The 15,345-nt window shown below is 41.4% G+C and overlaps 1 protein-coding gene across 1 annotated transcript in view; it reads left to right on the plus strand.

Annotated features, from left to right (window-relative positions):
• LOC136056180 (probable cation-transporting ATPase 13A4) overlaps nt 1-15,345 on the plus strand; it is a 32,126-nt gene that overhangs the window by 14,215 nt on the left and 2,566 nt on the right. Inside the window, exons 12-28 of the mRNA XM_065748223.1 lie at nt 1,196-1,384; nt 1,700-1,761; nt 2,605-2,755; nt 3,607-3,693; nt 4,367-4,520; nt 5,051-5,162; nt 6,815-6,939; nt 7,808-7,971; nt 8,415-8,537; nt 9,494-9,573; nt 10,789-10,831; nt 11,335-11,444; nt 11,800-11,896; nt 12,628-12,700; nt 13,053-13,227; nt 13,415-13,629; nt 14,380-14,468. Coding sequence (XP_065604295.1) covers nt 1,196-1,384; nt 1,700-1,761; nt 2,605-2,755; nt 3,607-3,693; nt 4,367-4,520; nt 5,051-5,162; nt 6,815-6,939; nt 7,808-7,971; nt 8,415-8,537; nt 9,494-9,573; nt 10,789-10,831; nt 11,335-11,444; nt 11,800-11,896; nt 12,628-12,700; nt 13,053-13,227; nt 13,415-13,629; nt 14,380-14,468 — 2,049 coding nt within the window. The remainder of the gene's footprint in view (nt 1-1,195; nt 1,385-1,699; nt 1,762-2,604; nt 2,756-3,606; nt 3,694-4,366; nt 4,521-5,050; nt 5,163-6,814; nt 6,940-7,807; nt 7,972-8,414; nt 8,538-9,493; nt 9,574-10,788; nt 10,832-11,334; nt 11,445-11,799; nt 11,897-12,627; nt 12,701-13,052; nt 13,228-13,414; nt 13,630-14,379; nt 14,469-15,345) is intronic.

Genomic DNA, 15,345 nt, shown 5'->3' on the forward strand with positions numbered 1-15,345 from the left:
GAGTGATTTACAGATAATTGCATGCCCCTTCAGACACTTTTCTTCTTTCTGCTTCTTGCAGAGTCCTGAACAGCACAGGTATAAGCACAAATCCCCTTTACTGATACATAACTCCCTATTTTCTTCTGCCCCTTCTTTTATATCTTTGTGTGGTGGGGAACCTTCACTTAGTTATTGCTAAATAAGTATATCTTTCAGGAAATAACTTTTGAAAAGCCAAAGTGACTCACCCACGTCTCCACTTATTTTTTCCAGAGTTCTTTAGAAGGGTTACAAAGCATGAATTTGCTCTGTGGTACCTGCTTTGCGGTGTTTCTTGTTTTCCTTCTTCCTGAACAACCCTCCTCCCTCTTTGTAATATGTGAAGTACACACTGATGTTATTCTTCTGTTAGTATCACTACTAAAACTACTAAAGGATTGAATGCATTTCAAATTGGGGTCCCCAGACAGAGGCACTGCAAGCTAAAGCTAATCTGCAGTTCAGGTGGATCTGAAAACAATCATTAGAGTTCTGTTATTATCACTTCTAAGCTTGGAGGTTTGACCATAAACCATGCTGCATTTGACAAACTGAGTTTTCATTAATTTCTCATTCTCCCTTCACTGATATTATTACAGGCCACAAAAAGCTCCACTTTGACACCATTTTCAGCTACTGTCATAACAATACCAACATTCAGTGCACCTGCAACCATCTTTACACCAACCTCTTAACCTTTCAATCAGAGATTACTTTTAGAAATGTAACTTATACTTCCATGCCTCTTCCTCCACATAAAAGCCCTCCTTTTCATCACTTTCCCACACATCTAATCTGTCACCTTAATATGAAGCCCAGAGCTATGTCTATAGGCAGTTGGATCATGGCCTGTAAAAAGAAAAAGATTCTTTTGTGCTTCATGATAACAAGCTAGGTTGTTGCACCTTCAGTCAAGCCTATCTTGGCATGTTGAACTCATTCATGTGCTTTGTAGGTTTATTTGTACAGAGAATGCTCTTCAGCAGTGGTGTAGCCTCAGGCCCCTTGGTTAAATCAAAGCAATTCATTTCTTAGGGACATGAATATGTAATGTACCATAGGCAGAAAACAACAGAGTAATGAAGTATCTACAATGCAGAGAGATAGAGGGCTATTCTCAGATAATCCAAGCAGCACATCATCTTGCTGACAACTGCCTTTGGTTCCATACCAGGAGGAGGCAGGAGAAGTAGTGAAGAAGGCTTTGGATGTTATCACTATTGCTGTCCCCCCAGCCCTACCAGCTGCCTTGACAACAGGGATCATTTATACTCAGCGGAGGCTGAAGAAAAAGGGCATCTTCTGCATCAGCCCACAAAGAATCAACATGTGTGGACAGCTGAACCTCATCTGCTTTGACAAAGTAACTTCTCTGTGTTGGTCACTCCTGCACTTGCAATGGAACCAATGCTAAGGGTGGGAGAGTTTGGAGTTTGTCCAAGCATTTCCATTGTATTTTAGAAACACATGAACCAGTCTTTCACCCTTAAGTTTGCACTGTCCAAACATATGCTGTTGTATGTTGTTTTTCTTTTTTAACCTAGGAAATATCAGTAGTACTTTTACTCAGCACTGTGCTGGCATTTTCTTAACAGCAGCTTCTTAAAATGTCTTGTTTTTTATTCCTCTTGTAAATCTAATGTGCAAAATTAATTTAAACATATATTTTAAAATGTAGACTGGCACCTTGACAGAAGATGGCCTGGATCTCTGGGGCTTGCTGCCCTCTGAAGGAAATTGGTAAGGCTCTTTGATGACCTATGGAATTTAAATTCATGGGATAGTGACCAGTCACTCTACCAAGACATACAAACAAATCAGAAAGACAGATGTTCACATCAAAAACAATGAAAAGATTCCCTTGTTTAGATATCTAATGGTATTTCTGTAACCTTTGGAAAACAAATTGGTTGCCTCATCCCAGGGAAGCCTGCAGTAGATATTTTTGATTTGATCTCAGAGTAGCAGGAGTGCCCTGACCAATTATGACAGAAAGTTACTGTAACCCATGAGACTGCTGTTCAGTTCTTATGGTGTCAATGTTTTTGCCCATTTACATTTCTAGAAATGGGAATGCATAAAGATGCTCAGGCTTTTATCAGTCTCACAGCTTGAGTCCTTGCACAAGTCTCAAGTAACACTTCATAATAATAATCCAATGTTTATCACAATGGACTAGTAAATATGTAGAACATGCTTAGTCTATGTATTCCACCCAGGGATGTGCACAAGAAATAGCTTGTGGGAGAGAACAAATCCACAGAAACATAGAAAAGACCTCTAAGATTATCTAGTCCAGCTGTCCACCTACCAGAAATTTTACCCATTAACTATTTTTTTCAGTAAAACACTTCCACATTTCTTGAATGCCTCCATAGTAACTCAGCTACATTCCTGGGCAGCCTGTGCCAGTACCTCACCACTCTCTAGAAGAAGTTTTTCCTAATATCCAACCTGAATCTTCCCTGGCAAAACTTGAAGCCATTCCCTTCTCATCCAATCACCTTATAGCTTCTCCCCAACCCCTCCTCATTTGTGTTTGAGGTTTTCTGATTATAATTTTAATGGTCTCTTTTGTGTTAGCTTCCAGGACATTCACAGGTTCCCTGTGGACCGTACCCTGCCTTGGGGCCCACTACTCAGAGCAATGGTGGTTTGTCATTCATTGATTGTTTTGGAGGGCAAGATACAAGGAGACCCACTGGATGTGAAAATGTTTGAAGCAACTAATTGGGTAAAGCTGTGCTTTGTTCTTATGCAAGTAGTGATGCAGAGTTCTGATGTTTTCTTGCAAAAGAGAAACAACCCAAACCCATCTTTGCAAGTAGCCACTTTCCAAACATAAGTAAAACGGCCAAAAGCTGGAAGGGATGCCAGCTGAAGTACTGATAATTATCTAGGGAAAGATACAGCCATAAGCTGGTGCAAGACAAGATTCTGAGCCAGGTTAGCTAGTTACGTGGGTGACAACATTCACACCTGTTTTATATCTGCAAAATATGTAAAACAGTCAAGTTTCAAGGAGAAAGCTATCCAGCAATGACAGGAGTTAACAGAGTATTTTCTCCTCCAGAGCATCAATTCACCACTTCAGCCTTAGAAAAAAACAAACTATAAATTGCCTGAAAGAGGAATGATTGCATGCCCTTTGACACCATAAAATATTTTTATTCTCACAGTAACATTGCAATTATTAAACAGCAGCCAACCTGTGGAAGACCTCAAGAGTAGGCTATTTTGCTTTTGCCATTAATATAAAGTTTATTTATTAGACTTTCACAGAGACTATATCTAGGAAAAGTGCTATTGCACATTTGAATGCACTGTAACTGGCAAAGGGTTTGTTCAGGAAATAACACTATTTGCTGTGCAAGAGTACACCAATACCTTTGTGAAGCTAGTAAACCTCCAGATTTGTTTGCCAAAGGATGCAGTGAATTTCCTGCTACTGATGTGTCCTAGTTTGAGGTCAAGAATGAATAAAAGACCTCAATTTGAGGGAAGAAATTGCTCTGAGTGATCTGTTCAGGTTTCTTTCAGCTATACTGATGTTGTAATCTAAGACTTCTGCCTTTCAATACACAGGTGATTGATGATTCCAGTGGACACCAGACTGAAGGTCAAAGATCTGCACATGCCACTGTTGTTAGACCTGGACCTAAAGCCAGTAGTGTAAGCTACCTACAAGATAGACATTAATGATCAAGTTAACTGTTAGTGTAAAAGCTACCTTTCAGGTAAAGAAATGATTGGTTACTCTAAGTCCAAGAGCACTCTTCCACACCGTCTCACTTGGTTCGCATGTAGTGAGATCACCATACTCTGATGAAAAAATAGATACCAGAAGGAGCTTGTTGCTCACAGCAGAAACAGGACTTGAGCAGGAGGTTGCTAGATTGTCAGCCCAGGAATTTACCTCTCCTGGTGGCACCAGCCTCAGCCCAGGATCAGCTGAGAGGTGATCACCTCTAGAGCACTCGGGGCTGCAGTTGACTACAGAAGCTGATGTCAGACTTCTGCTGGTGACGCAAGGGGAAGCTTTCAAGCCTCCTCCAAAGGAAAAACTGCTACATTTTATACTAGTCTGTCTCTTCAAACAAATAGGACTCGTGAGTTCCTATCAGGAAACTGTATTAAATAGCCAGCTAAAAACACCAGTGAACTTTTCACATTGTTTGAATGAAATATTGCGGTAGGAACTCCACAAGTCTGTTCTGCCCCACTAAGAAAAAAAATCAGTGTATTATACATTGTTATCTTCTCAGCATGGCTCAGGGAACTCAACTGCTTTGGCTTGAGCTTAAACTCTTTGCTGCAGTATCTAATCCCTTTACTTTTCTCCTAGGCCTCTGTGGAAGGAATTATCATTTTACACCAGTTTCCATTTTCTTCAGCTTTGCAGAGAATGTCTGTCATTACTCAGGACATTGGTGGGGAAAAACAGGTCTCCACAAAAGGTGCTCCAGAAATGATAGCCATGCTATGCAGAGCAGAAACAGGTAACCAACATTTGTAAATGTTTATACCTATGTCTTTCTAGGAAGCATTTGGACCTTACACTACAACGCACTACCAAATGAAATCTCTGGGTCTTAGAATTTTTATCTCAACCTGAAAAGTTAATTGTGCTTCCAGTCTAAGGAAGACTTTTCATACAGCTTGCAGACAAAAGCAAGTACCAACTGTTGTACAAGGCATGCATCTTCTACCAGAAGAAATATTTGAGTTACCTACTACACACCAAAAACATTTTATTGTCTCATTAAGCCTTAAACAGGCAGCTGGCAGAGCACACCTCTTTCTGATATACTAGAAGAAGGTAAATCTATACAGAATAGTTTAAGAGCCTCAGTGGAGAGGCAATGATTTTGTAACTGAGCAATGCTCATTGTAGTAGCCATGGCCTATTAGAACTTTAGATATACCTTTCCTCTAGTACAGGAATCTTCCCTTCTCCCAGGCACCCAAGATCATTAAAAAGAAAAAAAAACACAAATGGCATGATGAGCTGTCTTTTCCTCCTTTGCAGTCCCATCGAATTTTGAAAGCAAGCTTCTGTTCTATACAGCACAAGGCTTTAGGGTGATTGGACTGGCATGTAAACCTCTACAGTCAGGAAAGCAGTCTACTGATCTAACAAGGTAAGCAATAGACAGCATCTTATCAGCCACATTCAGCCATAAAGCCTCACATTATATCTTTACCATGAGACCTCTACCATGACCAGGTCAATAGCATACATGGGTTTGTTAGGTGCAGGCTGAAAAGAATCTGACTTAAATCTGGATATAGGTCTGTCTATTGCCACCTGATACCTGTAGCACATACCTGGAATCTTTACACACTTCTTAATGAATCAACAGTCAGTTTTAATCTAGCACAACCTGCAGCCTAGTGCACCCCTCCTGTAGCCCATAAATATGGAAGGAAGTTGGTAGAAATTATCTAGACTTTCAGTCAAATGTACTGTTTGTTTTATGTTATCCTGTCTCCTTAGTTAAGCAAAAGTAGCAGATGTTCCCCATTACATTACCTATTCTCTAGCACAGAGAAAGTCAGCAGACCTCTGCTGCAGTCTTGGTCTACTCCTTTTAGCATTCTAGCTTTTGTTTTTTCTAGAAGTTAAAGAAAACTATTCTGCTATTCTCATGAAATTAGTTTTTCCTCAAGCCTCATCCAGGAATGCTCATGCATGAATCCATAGGCTCTTACCAAAACCCCTCTAGTTCCTGCCTGTGATACTCCTGAAGCATCACTTGTAAAACAGCTGCAGTTACTTAGTGCATCTGTTGCCCTCTCTGTTTACTACCTGCAGATCTTAATTCAGAAGATCACTTGCTCTTTCACAGGGTTTTCCACATTAATGAGAGGGCCAATTACACAGGTGCAAATTGCAAATCACTTTAGTTCATGTGAAGTGTCATAACAGACCTATTCAACCCAGGGGGCAAACGTGTATGATACAGCTCAGATTGTGTAATTGTGTGTGCAGTTCTATTTGGGTCAAATATAAACTGCCAGGAAAGAAAAAGGACTAGTGGAGGTCAAGCAATATTCCTTCTGTGAAAGTAGTGACTATTTAGTACCACCTGACTCAGCTACCCTGAGTAACTACTATGACTGCCTTTCAAGTGTTTGGCATCACCTACTTACTACAATGAATGAAAGCTTTTACCTCCCCCCCCCCCCCCCCCCCCACCTCAAACTCTCCAGAATCAACCTGGCTCCCTGGTAGCCTTTAATTCAAGCCTCAGTGATGGGCTTGTTTCCTAAGTTCTGTTCTCAACAGCATGTGTTCAGCTGTTAAAAAAAACAAACACAATGGCACAGGTGTAAAGAATAGTAAAGAATCCCTGTGCACAAATAGATAACCCAATTTATCATTCAGGCTTGATTTTCATAGGTGAAGATAGCTTCAAATTGGTTTTTTTTTGATTTGGTAATAATTAAGCAGACATGATCTGAAAGCTGCCTGTGTACAGAACTATTCCTTCATAAACAGCATAGAATGTAATAGAAGGGTGGAAGACAAACTGAGGAGTCTCTATTCCTCCATATTCAACTAGCACCACTTACTACTGGAGGAATGCAAACCCAGATGGCCCTGAAGTAGTACCACAAAAAAGTTTTTAACCATCTGAGGCTCTAACAAGTTATTTAAATCCTTTTAAATTAGACTGGACAATGAACAGTTATGACAATGAACAGTTATAACTGGCTAACAGCAAATTCAGTGCTAAAGCAAGCTAAAAGGAAAAATAAATTAAATCTCTCCATATGGTCTTCACTAAAGGGAGGAGGTGGAATCTGATCTGACATTCCTGGGTCTGCTGATAATGGAGAATCGATTGAAGAGAGAGACAAAGCATGTCCTGGAAGAGCTCAGTGCTGCCCACATCAGGAGTGTTATGGTCACAGGTATCAAAATGGGATGAATCGTTTGGACAGCTGCTAGCCCAGGCAAAGGACTCCATCACATGTGAGCAAGCAGTTTGCTGCTTTATCACCAGCACTAGTAAGAAGGCACAGACACGTGTGTCCTGCAGGCAGTTACAGTCCAAGAAGCTGTGCTGTAACAATCACAAGTTGAACCATGAGAGCTTATGTCTGACAACTTCACCAGGCTATGCCAGATACCTGACAATTTGTGTCCCAATTGTACCAAAGAAGAGACCCTTGCTTTCCAGTGAGCCCATTTCTTCACCCTACTAAGGTTGTCAGCTGACACACATGAAAGCTTGTCATGATGAGCCAAAATAGAGCACAGTTGCCAGAACAAAAATAAATAAATAATCACTGAGCCACGTGATATCTGGTAACTCATGCCTACAGATTCCTATTTATCAGTTTCTTTTTTCCCCCTTGAAGAGAAAGTTCTGATAGGATAAATCCCGGTTCTTCCATGGTCTAAACACATTTGTCTAGAAACCACACAGATCTCCCTGGGCTTCACCCCTTTTGCTATCAAACTTACACCAAAGTAATTTAGGGGCAATTACTGTGAAGTACTGATAATAGCAGTTTTCTCTTTCTACCTTTAACACGGAAACCAGGAACACATCCCCCAGTTACATTTCTTCAAGATTAGGTCAGATTAAGTATATATTTATCGAGACAAACCTCATTTGCAAAATTTTGAGCTTTAACTGAAGTGTCCTTATGCATAGACACTACAATCTTATTAATACCTGTGGATATATTTGAAAATTCAGAATTCAAGCAAAGGTTAATATTTCCTCCATGAACAATTCCTCACTGCAGATAACACTCCCTTTGATTTTTCTAGGTGATAACATTCAGACAGCTGTAACTGTTGCAAAAAATGCTGGGATGATTTCTGCAACAAGCAGAGTGATTCTTGTGGAAGCAAACAAAACACTTGGATCTTCCCCAGCATCTCTAACATGGAAACCACTAGAGGAAAACAAAACTAAAGATCATGGAAACTTGGTGAGTGTAAAACAAGCTATGCAGCAGGAAAACAAACTAAGTTGGAATGCTTGAAACAATGCAAAGTACCATCCTGTCCCTTACTAATGTATTATCTTGGGAATGCTATTATGACTAGCTGCTTGGATTAGGTCTGAGAACAGCTTGACAACATAACCCATGGAAGATTTGCCCATAGCCCTCACTTAGCCAGTGCCATTTTCAAGCATGTTTCCCTGCAAAGTAGGTGTGATAAAGGCCACATACTGTGCTATACTAAGTCCATGGAACCGCACTGAATGAACGAACCCTGTTCAAACAGGCAGGGAGTTAGTACTTCCCATCACATGGGAAAGTGAAACACAGATTAACCCAGGTCTCCAAGGGTCTTTACAAGTGCCCTCTCTGTGAATATCCTTCTCTTTGCCTGTAAAAGCTTTGGAGCTTTTTTTAATATTTTCCAGGACAGTGAAAGTCAGACTGAAAGAAGAATTAGGTTGGCAGTGGAGTCAGACCAGTACCATTTTGCCATGAGTGGAAAAACTTACCAAATTGTAGCACAGCACTTTAGCCACTTACTTCCAAAGGTAAGCTATGGATTACTTAATTGGAGTACAACCAATAGATTGGGATTACCCTGATATAATTAGCAGAAAAGATCTGCGCCAGGAATTTTCTGGAAAATACTTATGGAATTGGTAAGTCTCTGATACAATTGTGTAGGGGATGGATCTGAGAAAAATCTGATATTTTCCAGCACAAGAGAGTAGAGCATTCTCATAATGTGTGAGAGGAGGTCTTGAAATACTTATGGCCACATGACTGGCCTTTAGCATAGCCCTACTTCTCTCATATTTTGAAGAACAGGTGAAGATTGGTGTTACATAGCACACAATTTGACATGATTTACCTGTCTTATGAATAAGATGCCACATTGATTCTCTCCTAGCATATTCCTTCTTAATATGACACTGTAATACTAAAAATTGATGGAAAGTACAGCAATAATAGTAGGGTGACAAAGTCTTTGGCTACAGCAAACAAGGACAAACTCAAACACAGCAACCAGGGATGCAGAAATGAAAGAAGAAGAAAAAAAGTACCTACCTTTGAAAAGCCTCAGGTACAGGGATCTCCAGTGAGAAATCTTCACTGCCACTGCCAACCCTTAAATGAGGTCTGGGAAGGGGTGGATCCTGGCTCCACCCTTTTGTTCACTCAGGTACATTGATTGCATGCACCTGAGCTCCTCTGGCCTTCCCACCAGCTGCTCCATCACTGGTTCAGGCTGCTGCATTCCCACTATATGCATGTTCATCTTACAAACAACACACTGGACCTTATGTCCTAATTGTGATAGCAATTATTTCAAAATTAAAAAACCTTGTATCTTTGATTCTCAGTCTTCCCTGCCTTGGGGTCTAACATCAGTTGTTTGGAAATGTGACTTCTGGGTCATTTCTATTCTAAACTATCACTGAAATCACTGTGGCTCTTACACCAAGAGGTTAAAAAGTCCCTTTCCTTTGTTTTCTCGTGACAGCTCCTGCTAAATGCAACGGTTTTTGCCAGAATGTCTCCTGGTCAGAAATCCAAACTCGTTGAGGAGTTTCAAAAGCTGGAGTAAGTTCTTAGTAAGCACTGAGTTATGAAGTGTCTGATGAATTTCCAAACTTCACAAGAGTATAATAAAAGTTAGCTTTTCTCTAATGTACTGTTCCCCAGAAGTGCACGAAACTGAAGCTTCTACAGAGCTATGTCTTGGCAATTGAGACCCACAAGCCTATTAAAGAAGAGTCACTGAAGTCCACGTTGTTTTGACAATCTGTCAGAGACCTAACACTCCCATAGTTCTGAATTCACTTTGTTAATTCTGTCCTTCACTCTTACTTCTTGTTCAGTGTATGAAGCATTATTGCTGACTCAGCTTGATGAATCAGAAGGCACAGCAAGGCATTCTGCATTTGTATACCATGTGCTAACAGTCTTGGAGATATATATGTACATCCTTGAGTCCCAAGGATCTTGTTGCCTATTATTCAACTGATCAGAAAGTCTTGTCAAGATTCCCACCTCAGCTACCTGGTCCCAGGCCTTGCCTTAGAGCAAGGTAATTCTTAGGCTGTTCCAGCTTGGTATGAGTGCTGTCTGGTTTCCTTGGAGCACCTTCATTGCCTCCCATTGAGAACTTTCCCTGAGCTGGAATCTAAGTCTCAGCAACTGAAGACACAAGTGATTCAGCAGTAGTCTGGTTTTATTTAGATGCTGCTGATATAAGGACTTCTAGGTTTGACAAGCCCTGGCTTATCTTTTCAACCTCAGGCCAGGGAGCTGTCCCCAGATATCCTGTTATGCATACACTTTCCCTCCTCCAGCTGTATTTGTCACTCTGTCTGCCCCAGGAGATACAGGCAGGTCTGGACCCCAAAGCTGAACCCCAGCTCATATCTATTCCCTGTGAACATGAGGTATCAACATCTGCAATCCTTCATTTCTGAGCTGAGCAAACACCCGCCTCTGTCACGATGAACCTTACTATGCTCAGTAAGAGTGGGAAACTGAGTCAGTTGTGATGAATGTAAAACTACATGCTAATGTATACCTCAGACTGTCACAGCAGAAAGACTTTAGTGGAGACACATCTGTTGTTCAAACCCAGGGACATGCATATTTTAGAGTCTTGGACTTGTACTTCAGTCTTTCAGATTTTCAGATGGGCTTTTAACAAAAAACTGACACGACTTGCAGAAATAACTTGCGTGGGGGAGCCTCTTCTTCCCTCTTGTTTATAGGTCTGATTTTTCCCAGTGCTGAATTGTACGTCACTTTATTTTTTAGTTACTTTGTGGGCATGTGTGGAGATGGAGCCAATGACTGTGGGGTAAGTGAGAATTTCTTATATATATGTATGTATTTAAATTTAATTTAAATATGAATGCAGTGTCAGTAGAATAATACTAACTGAGTACATGCTGGAGATGGGAGCACTGCCATCTCAGCAGCAAAGCAGTCACTTGCACTGATATGAAGTCCCCAGGGTTTTCTCAGGGGGAGCAAGTAGAGAATCTATACATTTATATAAATTGTGACTGCAAAGAGGCAATGATAAAGGAGGAACAGCTAAACCTGCCTTCTGCAGCTGGTGACTGATGGCTTTGAGGTCTGTAGGAAATGGACCTTCTCATGCTGCCATTCCCTTACTGCTTTGGGCCTGATGCTCCAAATCCCAGTGAAAAAACGTTTTGGGTGGAGCACACATGGAGTGAGGAGGGACTGCTGCTGTTCACAGAACACATCCTGTAATAAGGGCTGATTTCTTGGCTGATACACCTCTTCCTGGGTTTTCCTGGCTTGTGAGTGCTGAAGAGCAATATGCCTTTTCAGGCGTTGAAAGTGGCACATGCAGGGATATCACTGTCAGAGCAAGAGGCATCGGTGGCTTCACCTTTCACGTCCCGAACCCCCAGCATAGCATGTGTGCCAGAGCTAATCAGGTAAGCATGGATTTTCGTTTCCCGTTACATGAAGGAAACATTCCCCACTGCTCTTAAATATTAGTATTGGTTGTTCCCACCAAGCCAGAATGCACATATATGGAGAAAAATAAATGTATTGACATTGAAATCGCCATTTTCCTAGTACCTGTCTTTAATACTCCTTTAAGATATAGACAGACATATTTCCTTCCAAACCACAGGAGGAAGGCAACTGCAGCTGAGCAGAAGAAAGGAATGGTAGAGATTTCTGTCCTTGTGACAAATGCTTGATTTTCCAACAGCATTTTGAGAGGACTGGCAACAAGAGCAGACCATCACCTAATTGGTGTCCTTTATTCACATATTCACACAGGGAAGGCCGCGCTGCCCTGGTCACTTCCTTCTGCATGTTCAAGTACATGGCTTTATACAGCACCATTCAGTACCTTGGTGTTCTCCTACTGTACTGGGTATGTCTTGGAAATATGGCACTTGTTTGATAGAACTGGATGAGCTACTCTCCTTTGTAGGAGAAACATAGCATAAAAGACACACACAAAAAAGTATAATGTGGAGCTTCATCTGAGCTGACATGATCATTTAGTCCTTCTGTACTCTCATCTGAAAACTGGAAAGATTCCTCCCATTAACTCCAGCCAATGGGCTCAGGATCCACTCTGGGCAAAAATAAAACTGAGATACTGAGGAGTATTTCAGATGTAGGAAAATCTGACACAAGCATATGCTGTTGCAATTTATTCAGTGTTTAAAGCATAAATTATCTTGGCCGTATGCAAAATCCCCTGGAGTGCCTTAAACCACTTTTACGTGGCTTCTTCCCAACTAGAAAGGAGGGCTTTACATTCTGAAATCACCCAGCATAGAGAAAGGACGTCTCTTCAAATAGACTTTTTTTTTTTTATTTATTGCATTGAGTGAACTGGGAGCATCATTTGTTCAAACAATGCACAAAAGAAGAGTATTCACCATGGGCCCAGTCATGATTAATCTATTGACAGTGCTGGATTGTGTGGTCCCTTTATCTGCTGAGTAGTGTATTCTTGGAATTTCAGAACAAGCAGCTGAGAATTAGCTCCACAAAAAAAACAAAACAACAAAGCTTTCTGGAGGTGATATAAACAAACCCACAGCAAATGTCTGATTTGTGATGTTTTACTTTTCTTTGTGTTTCTCTTTTCAGCAACTAAACTCCTTTGGGAATTACCAATTTTTGTTTCAAGATCCGGCTATTACCACTGTAATTGGTATGACAAGTAAGTCAATTAGTCATCCTCTGTATGAAGAGAATGTGTTTCATGTGTTTTTCACCTCCTTGGAAATGTGTAGTCCTAAGTACAGAAAGAAAGGAAACAGATTGCATAGAGTACTGGAAATTTAGATTATTAGAGATGACTTCAGGATAGTCAAAAATCATTAATTAACCTATTCTTCGGCCAGTAAGATTTTGCAAGAAAATAATTCTGCATTTTGAGCTTGATATAATAATTGCATGCGTTACAAAGACAATTATAGACTGTAGAAGTGTTGCCATTGATAACAGTCTGTAATGCACAGCACACTGCTGCTATTTTGGACCCCATAGTGAATGTCTCTGTCATGTTTCAGTGAGCTTCACAGAAGCCTACCCAAAGCTGGTTCCCTACAGGCCTCCTAGCCAACTCATCTCACCCCCGTTGCTGCTCTCTGTTGTACTTAACATCTTCTTCAGCCTCGGCATGCAGATTTTTGGATTTCTCATGGTGCAGAAGCAGCCCTGGTATTCCAAGACCGATATACACAGGTAGGCTTCCCTCCTGGGGCACTGGGTGACACAGGGCACACCTAGTGAGACAGCTCTACCTGACATGACTGCTTGTCTACAGCATCGATGAGCAGCTGCAGGCAGACCCTGTGCTTCCCCACCAGCTGCTTACAGTAAGCAGTGTTATATGCAGGTCCCAGATCTTTTCAACAATGCTCTTTTGCAGCGCCTGCCTCTCAGTGAACAGACACTCAGAGAATTCTTCCTCTGTCTCCACCTTGGGCCTCCATGGGATGAGAAATGGAGATGCTACAGGTGTAGACAATGGGTACAAGAGCTATGAGAACACCACAGTGTGGCTGCTAAGTACCACCAACTGCCTCATCGTAGCACTGGTGTTTTCCAAAGGAAGGCCTTTTAGGCAACCCATCTACACCAACTGTAAGTGCTGGGAGAGGGGAAGGGATCTGTGAGTAAGTCAGCTCCAGAAGTCAATTCATTAAGAAAAACTTAAAACTTGAATGAAGTGATGCAGTGATGCTAGCCAATAAAAGCAGGAGCTCACTATTGGATTCCTAAATGGCTGAAGGCCAGCTTTTCATAGTCATAGGACCATTAAGGTTGGAAAGACCACTGAGGTCATCTAGTCCAACCACCAGCCCGTGCCTGTGACTGCTTCAAACCACGTCACTCAGTGTGACATCTACCTTGCTTTTGGACACCTTCAGGGTTGGTGATTCCACCACCTCCCTGGGCAGCCTGTGCCAGATGTTTCTTTCTGAAGTTTTAGTCCCAGTGGCATCCTGCGGTGTGCCAATCTCAGCTGGGCTCACATTTTGTGCTGCTAAAAAATGACAGGAAGTTGTGTTTGGAGGGAGAATCACTGGAAGGCTCTCTGTCTTCTCAGGCTTCTGAAATCAGCTCAAATGATCAGAATACTCTTTTGACATTTTAAATCTGTGGCTTCAAGGCTCATGCCAGCCTTGTATGTATCAGTCTGACTAAGTAAAACTTCAGCTGAAATATCCTTGATATCTCATGGTGGTTTTTTGCTTGTTTGTTTTGTTTGTTTGTTTTGTGTATGTATGTGTTTGAAACAAGGAATGATGGCTTCAATATTCTGCAGTAAAGATAAACATCTGAGAGCTCTCATACAGCTGTGGTTTTATTTTCTTGTTCTTGTCCCTTCAGATGTATTCATACTCGTGCTCGTAGGGCAACTGAGTGTTTGCCTCTTTCTGATGTTTGCTGATATTGATGATCTCTACACTAAGATGGATGTGAGTATTGTTCCAGTGTGATTTTTCCTCCTATATCTGGTCCTGTTATAAGTGCACTGGGAGTGTTTTTAACAAAAGGCACAGATTATTGCATGGATGTTTGGCATCTCTGAAGACCAACTGGCTGCTATGGTAATAGGGCAATAGAGGATCTGTCTTGATAAATACCAGCAGAGCTTGGTTTATTTAGTCTGGCAGAATGCAACCTGGGAGTTACCTTGTGCAAATTCATCCTAGGAGAAATGTAAGGGAAGGATAAGATCTGAATCAGCCATAGGACAGTGGTGTCAATTTGTCAAGACTGGCAGTTATAAGGAAGATGTTAATATTCTTCACTGTGACTGTCTCACAGCCTTATAGAATGGGTCACAGGAACAAACAGCGAAATAAATGCATAGCTATATATATTTAGTATATTTGTGATCAGATTGATGAAGTGGTGTGGCCTTGGATAGCAAATACTGAACATGATACTGCTTCCAGTCCTATATCCTTGCATGAGAGTTAGAAAGTGGCTTTGGAAATTGGAATTATGAAACAAAACCAGAGATGAGAGGAACATACCCGGATTTTGAATGCCAAGCAGCCCAGCCACAGCTGCCTCAATGCACAGCAGAATCCAGAGCAGAGGCTGAGCAGGCAGACCCAGTTAATGAGTCTGCCACGAGATGGCACTTTAAAGCAGCAAGTCTTAGCCCTGCGGTGGACTGTAGTGGCACAGGACAGTATTAGCAGCGCAGCTATGCGGGGCTGAAATACCTCTGAGGAGAACTGCGGAAACCTGCTTTATCTGGAGGGAAAGCACTGTATTTGCTGAGATGCCAAAAGGAGGGAGAGGCAATGAGAAGCTGCAATAGCCTAGCCCTGGAGTATCAGG

Source organism: Cyrtonyx montezumae, unplaced genomic scaffold (assembly GCF_038088225.1).
Source record: "Cyrtonyx montezumae isolate F1298 unplaced genomic scaffold, pur_monq_1.0 scaffold_5, whole genome shotgun sequence".
Classification (NCBI taxonomy): Eukaryota; Metazoa; Chordata; class Aves; order Galliformes; family Odontophoridae; genus Cyrtonyx; species Cyrtonyx montezumae.